The sequence below is a fragment of the Bos grunniens genome, chromosome 11, assembly GCF_055505025.1.
Source record: "Bos grunniens cultivar Pamir isolate PY7600 chromosome 11, Bosgru_T2T1.0, whole genome shotgun sequence".
Lineage (NCBI taxonomy): Eukaryota > Metazoa > Chordata > Mammalia > Artiodactyla > Bovidae > Bos > Bos grunniens.
In genome coordinates this window covers 79,878,718-79,891,986 of record NC_141175.1, presented here as the reverse complement: position 1 = coordinate 79,891,986, position 13,269 = coordinate 79,878,718, and the positions used below count along the sequence as shown (strand labels likewise).

Here is a 13,269-nt window from a genome sequence, read left to right as displayed (position 1 = left end):
GTCAAGGCATATGACTTGACACCTGCAGGGTTTTGTCTGATGATAAAAGAGAAAGTTATTATCCTAATTCTGAAGACCACTTTGAGAAACCCTCTGAAGCACAGGGAAGGGGATTCCTCTGTCATCCTCTTTATGACAGAAGTAACAAAGAAAACACTTTCCTCCTGACCAAACTTTGGAACACATGTAGTCCAATCCTGAAAGTAGAGATCTAAAAACTGCGTATGATAATGAATAGTAACAAAAACTAACACTGGCGATTTTCTATTCTGGTAGTACTTTTATACTGGAATTAAACAGCAATTTTCTTTCCAAAAGGCATAAAGAGCATTTCACTGCTAACCCCCTGCATTTTTTAAAGCTATGGCCACAAAGGCACATTTATAAAATAAGCCCCCACTTGTTAAAACTGTAACATTGCCACCATCACTAGAGTTTCACCTTAGTGACTTAAACAAATATAAATAAAGTAATAAACACTATATGTTTTATAGAGTTCTATGAACCAGAAAAAAAAAAAAATCACCTTACAAAATAACCTCTTGGCAAATGCAAAAGAAAAGCTAAATTTGGTTTGCCCATATTTTCTGAGTTTCCAGAATATAAGAAGCAGCTAGGGGAAACTTATTTAACTGAAAGACTTTTGCTTTTTTCATTTTCCACATTAGCCTTTTTGGAAAGCAAGGGGAAAAAGTATTAAACAGGAAAGGATGAAAGAAGCAGAGAAGGGCAATTGATGCACTAAGAAGTAAATGGGAGTTTAAAACTAGGTATCTTTCATATTTTAGGTTTTAAGATGACCTTGATAGAAATCTTTTTACTGACTGAGGTTAAATGTTGAAAATGAGCTCTGTAAAAATCACACGTGATGACTTACTATGCTGAGTGGTCAAAATGTTCGGTAAGTAAATAATTCATTTTGCTTTCCCATCATTAAGATATGGTAAAGCTCTTCATGTTACTGCTATCTGATGGCTGTAGTGTAAACTGTTTCATTCAGAACTGAGGAATAAAAATTTTTATGGCTGCTGTCATATGAACAACTTAAAAATATATTGTTTCAGACTTGTTAATATACTAATGGAGATTTTATAGAGTTTAAATATAATTTTTGAGTCATCACCTGTATAACAGCAATAACAACAACACTTATTTTATAGAACTCCAAATTATATACAGTTGAGTAAATTTTAATTTGTTTTCATTTAAGGTCTTCTAAAGTTGAGACCAGCATGTTGAAGAAAAATATTAAACTATCTATAACGCTGTGTCAACATATGATGCTACCGGGAATGGTAAGTGAATTAATTTTCCAAGGAAAATTAATTACTTATGACTTACAGTTGTAAAAGCAAACAACGTAACACTGGATTAGGGCACATTTAATTTCTGTTTGTAGTAGCGATTAAATTAATTTTATATAATTCATGGTATGTAATGGAAAGCAGAACAAAAATGAAATTCTAGACAATGACTGACACAGAAAAATGTATATATTTATGAAGCCAATCCAAAAATAAAGGTCATGGATATTAATCACTGGATAATAAAACAGTAATTTTAATAGCTCTATAATAATGGATTTTTAGCACAGTTTTTGGGAAAGCTTTACTGAAAAAAGTCTAACAGAGAAACAAAAAACTGTAATAATAGCCTGTAACATCTCCTGAATCTCTCCCTCTCCCCATTAAAAAGGCAGTCAAAATAAAGTTTTGCACATCTTTTATTTATAATGATAACTTTTGTTCATTTAGATTTTGGCTACATGAAATATATCAGTTAAAATTAAATACATTAGTAAATAACTGGGGGATGAAGTTCTTAAAATTACAACTAAACTCTCTTCCCCTGATACCCAAAGAGCAAGGTGCTTCTAAAATGGATCATCTGTGATTCATTTAATTGAATTATGTACCTGAGTACTACTAAGACAACAGATTTTGGCTAACTAATAGGGCCCTAAGAATACATGTACAGCTGTACATATAAAAATATTCATCTTTATACCCCACCACATCCTACCTGTTCCAGTTAAGCTAGACATAACCTTTTAAATTTGGACTCCATGGTACAGCTCATGTATTAAAGAACGAAGTCTTGTCCTGATACAAATTGTAATTAAATAGTTTAAAGTAACTATTAGAGAATGAAATGAAAGAGTATAAACGCATCCAAATAACAGAAATAAAAACTAAATAAAAATAAAAAAAATAAAAAGAAATACATAAATATATTTTCCTTAAAATTTCACCTTTTTATAAATTTTAAAGTATTCCCTTTTGTAGTTGCACCATCTATCACAAAGATAGTATCCCACATTATCTTTAAAAATATATAGGTATATAGAGAAAAATTATTATTTATGTAATGCCTTTGAGAATGAAGAGAAAAAATTACTGAAAATATTCTAAATTCCATTTTAATCTTAAATCTATCAAAGGAAGAAGAATTTGTGACATTACTTTAGAGTTAATGAAAATAAAAATTTGTGGCACCATAGTTTTTAAGGGATTTTTTTTGGGAAGTAACTCAGTACTGTGAAAAGATTTGTTAAGGAGAGAAAATCTGCCATTCCTAGAGAAGCTGTGATTTATTCATGATTAGAAAATGTTTTTGCTCTATTTTGAAGAATAAAACTAAATAAAGCAATAGAAACCTCACCTTTCTGGCTTGTTTTCCTAAAACCCAGGGTTACTCTTATTTCAAAATGGACCTCACTCAGCATAATCCAGATTGAAAGGGGTTCGTTTGTAAAATGTCCTCGATATGTTCTCTTGAGGTAAGAGGCACATTCAGCCTTTTTTTTCCCCAGCTAGTAAAGCTATCCAAGGAGGCTGTAACATCACCTTGGACTCTCAGAAAATTTAACTTTCCTTCCATTCTTGGCTTCCACATTGGAACAGGGTTGTAAGAAGACAGAAAAAGAAAGAACAAAGGAACAAAAGTGTGTCCTTCTGCACGAAAAAGAAACCTATTGTGGTGCCCACATCAGTCCTGCCTCACACCACTCAGGAAAAGAGAGCAAAGGCAAGAAAGACAAGGAAGAAGAAAAGGGAAGGAAAAGAAGGGAAAGAAAGAAAGGGAAGGAAGGGAGAGAGAGAGAGAGGGAAAGGAGGAGGAAGAAAGAAAAGAATGAAAGAGAAAGACAGGAAGAAAAAAATGAGAGAATACAGAATCCTTTTCTGACTGGCAGTAGAGTCCACAAGACAGGGAAGTTACACTGAAACTCCCTCGTTAGAAGGCACACACAAAACACTCGACATTCTCTTAAGTCTGAAATGAATGTCAGAACTTTCCTCGAGCATCCTTCTTTTATTACAACCCACATCCATATTTCAGTAGAATCACTACAGGGGAATCACTAATTTTTTATCTAAACTATGACGTTTTGGCAAATGCTATACAACCAGCTATAAATCTACAAGCCTCAAATACTAAAGATCTGGTAATTATATGATGAGAAACAGCTTGATTATGGGTAAGGCAAGGCAGGCTGTCAACAAACAAACAGCTGTTTCTTATTGACAACCCATAACCAAATTGTGCATCCCAACCAACGGAGGAGTTTGTTTCTGTTGTTGCTGTTGTGTTTGTTTTTGACTATTCTCCCTTCTTCTCCTCCCACCTCCAAAACACTGAGTCAATTTAAACATTAGATGTGAACCACAACAGAAGAATCAGATACGCAAGGATAACAAGTAAAGCACTATAGACTTACAAAACATTCTCTAGGTAATAACTAACAGAAGTTTAAAGTGTACTTTCCAGTTCAACTTCAAATGCCTATGTGTCCCTGTGCAACACGTCCTGCCATTACTATTTACATGAGGCAACTCAGGCAATGGGCCTGTTTCCTCATTCCTGGATCATGACCACAGCAACACCGCCACTCTGATTCTTTGTTCTGGAAGCTTTCCCCACAGATTCTTCTGTCCTCCCTTCTAGCAGAGGCCATGAACATGCTTATACCTGCCAGTGTGAAGTAAATGACCTCTAAGGTCTCCTGTGGCTTGAAATTTAATGATTCTGGGAATACTTGAGAAGATTTGAATAAATAACAGGAATAAACAGAACCTTAACATAAAAGATTTAAAAACAAACCCACCAGCATAAACGGAATCTGCTTACTTTTTATTTTTGGCTGTGTAGCTTGTAGTTCCCCAACCAGGAACTGAACCTATGCCCTCAGCAGTGCAAGTATGGAGTTCTAACCACTGAACCACCAAGGAATTCCCTGGAATCTGTTTAATGGTTCCATCATATGAAATAAAATCACTTTCACATTACACCTTCAGGCATTTTCATATATATATATATATATATATATATATATATATACACACACACACACACACACTCCGTTTAACAGTCATTCAGAAACCATATAGATAACCCGATTTTATTTTTCAACAAGGCATGAAAAAAAAAAATTACTTTCCCAAAGTCACGAAGCAAATGCAGCTAAACCAAAATAAGACCACAGCTCCCTTTGGTGCCCTGGGGCTTTGTGTTCCACTTCAAAGAACCACACTGAAATGAGGAAAGGACCAGTAAGAATGTTTATGCAATTTCAGTTTAAGTTCCCTTTAAACACACCCTGAATTATAACTACCCAGCAGAAAGGAGGGGCATGTGTCAATGAGCACAGTTACATGCCCCAGGTATGACTAAGTATTTTAATCTAGAATCCAAATTTCCTTTGCAGACTTAATGATAAACAGCATTTATCTACAAGAAAATAGCTCCTGTCTCCCTCTCAGTGTTTCACTTTATTTAAACCATGCCTTTATTCCCTGGTATCCCAGTTGGTAAAGAATCTGCCTGCAATGTGGGAGACGTGGGTTCAATCCCTGGGTTGAGAAGATCCCCTGGAGAAGGAAATGGCAACCCACTCCAGTAATCTTCCCTGGAGAATCCCCATGGACAGAGGAATATGGCAGGCTACAGTCCATGTGGTCGCAAGAGTCGGACATGACTTAGCAACTAAACCACCACTACCATCAAGCATAATGGGCTGGATGTCTGCCATGTTCTGCTGCCATCGTGGGGTCTATGTTCAGTTAATACTACTCTGGTAGCAAGCCCATGAATTCATTGTTTGGAAAACTCACGAAGTTGCTTAAATATATCAACACACATCTGAGTAGGTTTCAAATCATAAATGAGAGCAGAATCTTTTTTTTTTTTGGTAAAGTCTGGTTGTATTTCACATCATATGAAGAGAGGGGACTTGAATAAGGGACAAGGGAACAGACTACCTCCTCCAAAAGCAGCCCACAGGAGGGTGGAAGGCAGACAAAGAAAGAGCTACATAAGCAAGAGGACACCGCAGGAGAAAACACAGAGAAAGGCAGAGAAGAATGGAGGCCACACATTTGGAATCAAGGTTCCCCCATGCTTTTAAAATAACTGGTGTGTTCCACATTGGTTTGAGCAGGACATTTAGGAGGGGGAAAAAAGTCACAGACTTAAAGCCAATCCCGAAGAATAATTTTTAAATCTCAATCTTTTAAAAAGTAACCAAACCATGATGAAGGCAAATTCATGTGGTGTCAAATATAATGTCTCTTGGAATGTCCAAAACATGAATTCATTCTACTAGTGAGGATACCTGGAAGTTTTGAGGAGCCCAACCAATGTCACTAAAATTAAGTTTTGCCTACAATCCAATTCCTTTTAAAATTAAGTTCCTACCATAGTGTGGGACTGGATGGTCATTACTAATCACTGTGGCTGAACCAGTCTCAAAGTGCACACATTCTCACCAGGACTGACAGCGCATGATGACTAACAACACAACCAGGGGCACCAGTGCCCCCTCCCAGACCACCCTGTTTACATAAACCACAGGCCCGGACCTCCCTCCTCTACACTGCCTCTAAACTATACAAATAATGCTTCTCCTGGCTTTTGCCAACTCTCTGGGCAAGTGCTATGAGGGAATGACATAATTTTTACAGCAAATTGAAGGCTCTGAAGAGATATGTGGTGTGGCATTCCAAAGCAGCAGAGATAAAGCATAAAACTGATTGTCATCCTTACTTTCATAGTCTTGTAATACGCCAGGTACAAAATGCTTTAATGAATTCTATCAGTTAAGACTGACTGATTTCTGAATTTTTCTGTTTATAAGTGGTTGGTACTTGGCACATCTGGAAAAACGAAGGGGTCTTTCAAAAATACCACCAGGAAGATGACCTATTTTCCACCAGGTTCACATCACCAGATGATGCTGGATATGGCACAACTCCAGATAAAACAGCCTTTTCTTGGCCTCTCAGTGGCTGTTTATGAATATACAGCAAGTGCTTTATGCCCCTGCAAGCGCGTTAGGCGGACGGCTCTTCTTCTGGTTTCCTTCCATAGTGTGTGCACTTCTAGCTGGCAAGACATTCTCCCCTTCTCCCACAATCCACTCCTATTTCCAAACAAACATTTGTCAGACACTATTTCACCTGAGATTAATTTTCTTTTCCACTATAGGATCTGTTTATAAATGCGCCCAACAAAAGGAAAGAACAGGTGCCTCACTTTTCCTTAACTCGCATCTGGTACCAGACAGTTATCCTCATTGTTGGAGGGTTTAGCAGACTGATTTACTCTATGGAGTCCTCCTCTGAACTACGTGTGGGCTACCTAGAAACCATAGAGATGTTACCCTCTTCCCTAATGCCCTAACACATAGCCCCTTCTCCCTCCTACCCTCTGCCCTTAACTTTTCAGTAAATACCCAAAATAAAGGAAAAATCTTCCAGTTTAAAATTGGGCAAAAACATTAGTGGGGGTGGGGGGGAGTGAGCCATTTTGTAGATAAACTTCATGCTCTGCTGTTGAAAGCTAAGGTCCACAAATCAAAAAGCAGTCATTTCTACAGAGCTAGACTTTTCCACCACTCTCTCAGTGAATCACGCTGTGGTTAGTTGAAAGTGCTGTTCACATAATAAATTAACCACCTCATTTCCTTCATCACCAAAATATACATAGCACCCCCATACAGATTTGTTTTAATAAAAGTAATAAAGCAAGCCCAGAGGTTATGGCTGTTATGACATAATCACACCTCTGAGATTTAAAAACACTCACTTGCACATCATGCCTCAAAAAGTCTTTGCAAGCACCCCCCTCCAACAAAACTTAACTACACTCATACTCTCTGACCCCATTTATTTCAAATAAATAAGGAAACAAAAGCCTTGTATACAGCAGGAGAAAATTCTCCCTTTCAATTAGATATTTGAAAAGAAAATACATCTTTTTAAATAATACTGTGTAATAAACAGCTTGGATAGCCTGATCTAGATTATTAAAGAAAATGTATCACCAGACTTAACAGTGCACAAAGAAGGCAGCCAACTAGCCTACTGTTTGCATGGTCAGTTATGTCCAGCTCTTTGTGACTCCATGGACACGGTAGGCTAGTGGACTGTATAGCATACCTTCTGTCCTTTCCAGCAAGAATACTGGAGTGGGTTGCCATTTTCTTCTCCAGGGGATCTTCCCAACCCAGGGATTGAACCCATGTCTCCTGCACTGGCAGACAGATTCTTTATCACTGAGCCACCTGGGAAACTCAACTAGCCTACTTACTATCTCACTTCAAACCTAAGATAACTTCTAAAGTTACTTGTTCAAAAAGAAAAACAACACATGTATTTCCTTCTATGTAAGTGAGAAACAATCTTTATTTTTATATATATACAGGCAAATTAATTTTTCTTTTCTGTAATATTTAAAATTATGGAGAATAACCCAGGGGGGAAAAACTTCTCACCAACATCTTTTTTCCTGAATACAGATGTTTCCCCTTAGAATGCCTTTCCACAGTCACCAGAAGAAAGGCACTGTAACACAACTGTCCACAGCATAAAAGATTTGGTGGACAAATGTGCCTGCTGTGAGTGAACTCATACCATAATTTAACAAGGCCAGTTTTCCTGTCTCTGTACTGCATTACAACCACTTTGCAGGCAGTTCATTTCTGATCTAAATTCTATCAAACTCACAGCCCTTTCTATAGGATCATGCATTTAATGCATATTATCACTGTGATGATGAAGCCTTCCCTTGAATTTAAAATATAACCTTACTAGTAATTAATTTACCAGTGCAATTCTTAAAGCCCATGATCAATATCTACCCTCAACACACATATTAGAGGAATGAGTTGATCAACATTCTTGAACAATATCAGATACTCAGAACATAGTTTTTAAATTCTCAGAACTGACTCTCCTAATATTTACACATTTTATTTCTCCTCCCAATTGCTATAATTATTCAGCAAAATAGATAGTAATATGTACACGAATGCCGGAAGTAAACACTTTTTTGCAACACTCGTATTCCACTATTCTTTGTCTGTAGACTATCCATCCACACATAACCAATGTCAGGTCTAACCAGTATACTAAAAACTTCCTTAGACCTTTGTGGAAAATAAAGATGAAATTTTACAGAATTCCGTAAGCTTACATTTTAATAGATAATTTCACTTTAAAAGAAAGTCTATTCCAATGAATTTCATGACAACAAATTTTTTTTCATAAAGATATTATACTGTATTAATCAAAGATCCTCAGAAATACTGTTGTACTAATTTAACCACAAAGAACATTCCTATGTAAGTATGCCCTCTGATTGAAGTATTATTTTTATAGAAAAAGGGATGGCCTGTGTTGTCAAGGGGGAGAAAGGAATGAAGAGATACACGCTATGAAGAAACTCTGGTTCTTTCATTCTCAGCAATCCTTTACTTTCCACAGTCATTCTCACTCTAACCACATGGCTATTCTAATGCTTTCTGCTCCTAAATTCTCACTTTTCCGAAAAAGAGATTCATTAAAATACTTGTAACCAGTATTTTTGGTTTACCACACAAAAATTTTAAGTGAGAGGCTATAAAAATTCAAGCTATGTTCACAACAAGTTAAAAAATACAATAAATAAGCAACTATACTGATAATCTACCATTTGTTCATCCATTCAGCAAATACTTATTGCATATCTAGGTACTAGGTCCTGGGAACCGTGGATAGAGGTAGAAACACCATGAGAGTTTACATTCCACTAGAGGAGAGATGGTAAACAAAAGAATACTGTGATTTCAGAAAACTTAAAGTTCTTTTTTGGGGCAAGGGTGAGGGGTATAAAACAGGAGGCTCCTACTTCACAGAGAAAATAAAACTAGTCTCTAGGCAGGGGCAAGCTCTCCCTGTTCTGCTCTCTTCACTTCTTCCCAGACACCCACCATCCCAGGAGGTTCTCTCTTCTGAACTCCTGTCAATTTCCTTTCTTAGTCTATTTCTTAGTTTAAGCTGTGGGTGTCATCTCAGGCACTGAGCTTCCTTTCTCTCTGACATCTTCTACTTCTCTACTTCTACCTTCTTCCTATAACATTTAAACACATTTAAATTTCAACCTCCTTTGAAAACTCTTTTCTTTAAAGAACTGTATACACCTGTTTCGAAGTGCTCACCTTTCATTCAGTCCTGTCTACTTCTGATTTCTGCCTCCACCACTCCAGTGAAATTATTCTTGTTATGGTCACCATCAACATTTTTAAAAAACAAAATGTGAAAACATATTTTCAACTCTTAACCTACCTTTATTCTTTTCAGTGTTTTACAGTATGAATTTTTGCTTCTCAAATGCTCATCTCCCTTAGATACGCATGTCCTGATTTTCCTTCTACATTACAAATACTGTAACGTGCATTCAAAACACCTGGAAATCTTGTTAAAGTCAGATTCTGATTCAACCAATCAGGGTTAGGGCCCAAGAGACTTTTAGTAGGGCCTCGTGTTACTCAAATTGTAATTCTCAAACAGCACTGATATCACCTGGGAGATTTGCACAAACACAGAATCTCACGCTCCACCTTAGGCCAACTGAATCAGAATCTGCATTTTAATGAGACCTTATGAAGGTTTTTTTTTTTTTTAACTGTATATTCAAGCTTGAGAAGCATTAGAGATCAGTGGTTCTCAAGGCTTAACCATTAAAACACAAATTCCAGTGCCCTACCCATTGATTTTGTGATCCTATATGTCTGGGAGGAGGTTACAAGAATATGCATTTCTAACAAGTTCTTAGATGATATTGATACTGCTGATCCAGGGGCTGTACTTTAAGAACCAATGGTTCTCAATCCGGCCTGTACATTAGAATCACCTGTGGAATTTTAAAAAGTTTGTTGATGTCTAGGGCTCACCCCAGACCAATTAAACTAAAATCTCTGGGGACATGGCCTAAAGGCTGGGATTTTTAAAAGCTCCCCTGCCTAATCTTAAGGTTTCTAATTTAGGTAATTTAGGAGCGTGTTGGTGAGAGGGGTAGTGGTGAAAAGAAAATAGTACAGGATGAATGCTAGTCATATTATGTAACATTATTACAACACATTATACTGTAACTCCTTAAACATCTGTTCTACCCAACTCTGCCCTGTAAATAAACACTAGAAACTATAACAGTCTACAGGTTTGTCCTAGGCCATGTCTCAAATGATCATTTCAAATAATGGAACAAAACAATATTTAATTCTTAACATTCAGAGAAGAATCCAATATTTGCAAAGTGAAAAAAAAAATCAAAGACAGTGTTAAAACTCTGCATTAAAAGAGTATTTGATTTGGTGCAAAATCAAGAGTCTTGAAGATAAAAATTTGAAAGAATAGTATGAAGAGAAATGTAGCCTAATAGGAAAGTATTTTCTCATTTTCACTGGGAAATTAAAACAGCTGTCTTTTTCTGATTATATAAATCCTCACTGTAAAATACACACACACACAAATGTATAAGGCAGAAATTAAAACCAACTGAAAGCCAAAGTTGCTGAGATAAAACACCTTTATCATTTGACCCAGCTTTCCTGCATCTTTTTATAAAATTTGACTTATTTAACAAAAGGTTGTAGAGTATATTATAAGGGACACCATGAGCCCACCAAACAACTTAAGAAACACAATATAAACAGAGTAGAAACTCCTGGTGCGCTCTCCCAGTTCTCAATCCCCTCCCATCTCATGCCCCACTCAAGGTAACTACTACCTGGGATTCCAGTGCTTATTTCAACATTCTTACTGTATATATTGGTATTCACAAACAGTATGTAGTATTGTTTTTGATATTAAACATTTCTATATTGATCATAAACTACTAGACATATTCTGCAACTGCCTTCTCTCTTAATGTATTTTATAAGGTTTATCCAAATTAATGTGGGTAGCTCTAACTGGGTCATCTTTGCTCCTATATAATATTCTGCTGCTGCTAAGTCGCTTCAGTCGTGTTCGACTCTCTGTGACACTATAGACAGCAGCCCACCAGGCTCCCCCATCCCTGGGATTCTCCAGGCAAGAATACTGGAGTGGGTTGCCGTTTCCTTCTCCAATGCATGAAAGTGAAAAGTGAAAGTGAAGTCGCTCAGTCGTGTCCGACTCTTAGAGACCCCATGGACTGTACCATCTGAGTATGCTACAGTTTATTTTTCTGTTTTTCTGAAGAAGGACATAACAAAAAGTTTCCAAATTTTTTAGTATTATAAATAGTGCTTCAGTGAGTTTCTTGCAAATGTCTTCTTGTGCACATTTAAGATAATTTTTCAAGGCTATGGATATCTAGCAACAAAACTGTTAAGCTGAAGAGAAGCCCCATCTCCCACTTTACTAGCTTCCAGTTGCTCTCCAAAGAGGTTATCAGTTTATACTTCTACAAATAAAGTGTAAAATTCCCAACGCTCCACATTGTTGAAAACATTTAAACTGTCAGATTAATTTTTGAAAACCGGAGAGGTTTCACATTGAAAACCATGTTGACTAGTAGTTTGCATTTCCCTAACTACTAGAGTAATAATTTTCTTCCTATCTTTATTTTATGTGTGTGTCTCTGCTTGTGTCAATTACCTGTTTATGTCCCTTGCCTATTTTTCTGTTGAACTGTTAAACTTTTTTTCTCTTAATTGTAGGAGATCTTTATAAATTATGGGCTCTTTATAGATTTTAAGTGATGCAAATACCTTCTCCCTGTCTGTGACTTTCTATATAATATTTTCTGATTCAGAGATATTTTATATTCTAATACAATAGAACTTTCTATAATTGAACAAAAACAAGTAATTAATTGACCTTCTCTGGGAGTATGAATTTATATATTAGAATTTTCTAGTTATTCCTAAAGTTTTAAAATGTCTTTTCTGGGTGTGTTGTTTTCACTTCTGGAAGAATTATCCTTCCTATGTTGAAATACTAACTATAGTATTCTATATATATATCTGTATATATTCTAATACAATAGCCACAAGGGAATCCCTGGTGGCTCAGAGGTTAAAGCATCTGCCTGCAATGCAGATGAGGGTTCGATCCCTGAGCTGGGAAGATCCCCTGGAGAAGGAAATGGCAACCCACTCCAGTATTCTTGCCTGGGGAAGAGCCTGGTAGGCTACAATCCATGGGGTGGCAAAGAGTCAGACACGACTGAGTTACTTCACTTTCACAACAGAACTTAAAAATGTTTTTCTTTGTGGTAACCTTTAGTGTCTCACGTGTAATTTCTTTTCAGTCATTCATGATAAACCTAGTTTTAAACGCTGTGAAAATACTTTAAAGTTTTAGAAATCCTAACAGTGACTTTTGTGCTAATATATGAAATCAGAAAGTGAACTTAAAGTAGAAACTGAAATTGATCTAGTTTCACTGTCCAAGGTCAATGACAGACAAAATGTAAGTAAACAAAAGATAAAGGAAATTAGATATTTCATTGTTAATAATTCAAGGCACTATTTGTAACAGGTTTCTCAAATCACACTAACACCTCACATTTCTTTTAAAGATAAGTAATGGTGTTTTACTAGGGTGTGTGTATATGTACCTGGCTTATTACATCGGCAGTGATTTCCAACAATCTAAGAAAACTATAGTTAGTATTTCAACATAGGAAGGACAATTCTTCCAGAAGTGAAAAAAACACACCCAGAAAAGAAATTTTAAAACTTTAAGTTTAGGAATAACTAGAAAATTCTAATATATAAATTCATACTCCCAGAGAAGGTCAATTAATTACTTGTTTTTGTTCAGTTATAGAAACAGCTCTGTTATGGTAAAAAGTAAATGCAATACCTGAATTCCAAGACTAAATTTGAATTTCATGCATGAATACATGGTAAATCAGAGATTCAAGCAGAGCTAGTATCCTGGGATCTAAAGTTGAGGGACAGGATTGTGAAAACATTTGGCAAGAAACTCATTTATGTGAATAATGCCTAATTTGTAGAAT

The 13,269-nt window shown here is 36.3% G+C and overlaps 1 protein-coding gene across 14 annotated transcripts in view; it reads right to left on the bottom strand.

Annotated features, from left to right (window-relative positions):
• The window catches only part of SRBD1 (S1 RNA binding domain 1), a 244,657-nt gene that overhangs the window by 68,756 nt on the left and 162,632 nt on the right, over positions 1 to 13,269 (bottom strand). For 2 of the 14 annotated variants that reach the window (XM_086327152.1, XM_086327154.1), the window contains exon 17: positions 4,373 to 4,530. The exons of 11 other annotated variants lie outside the window; for them this stretch is intronic. In XM_086327152.1, coding sequence (XP_086183278.1) covers positions 4,462 to 4,530 — 69 coding nt within the window. In that variant the 3' untranslated portion in view covers positions 4,373 to 4,461. Of the gene's footprint in view, positions 1 to 4,372; positions 4,531 to 5,181; positions 6,419 to 13,269 lie in introns of those variants that run through there. One more of the 14 variants, XM_086327150.1, reaches the window with a different exon arrangement.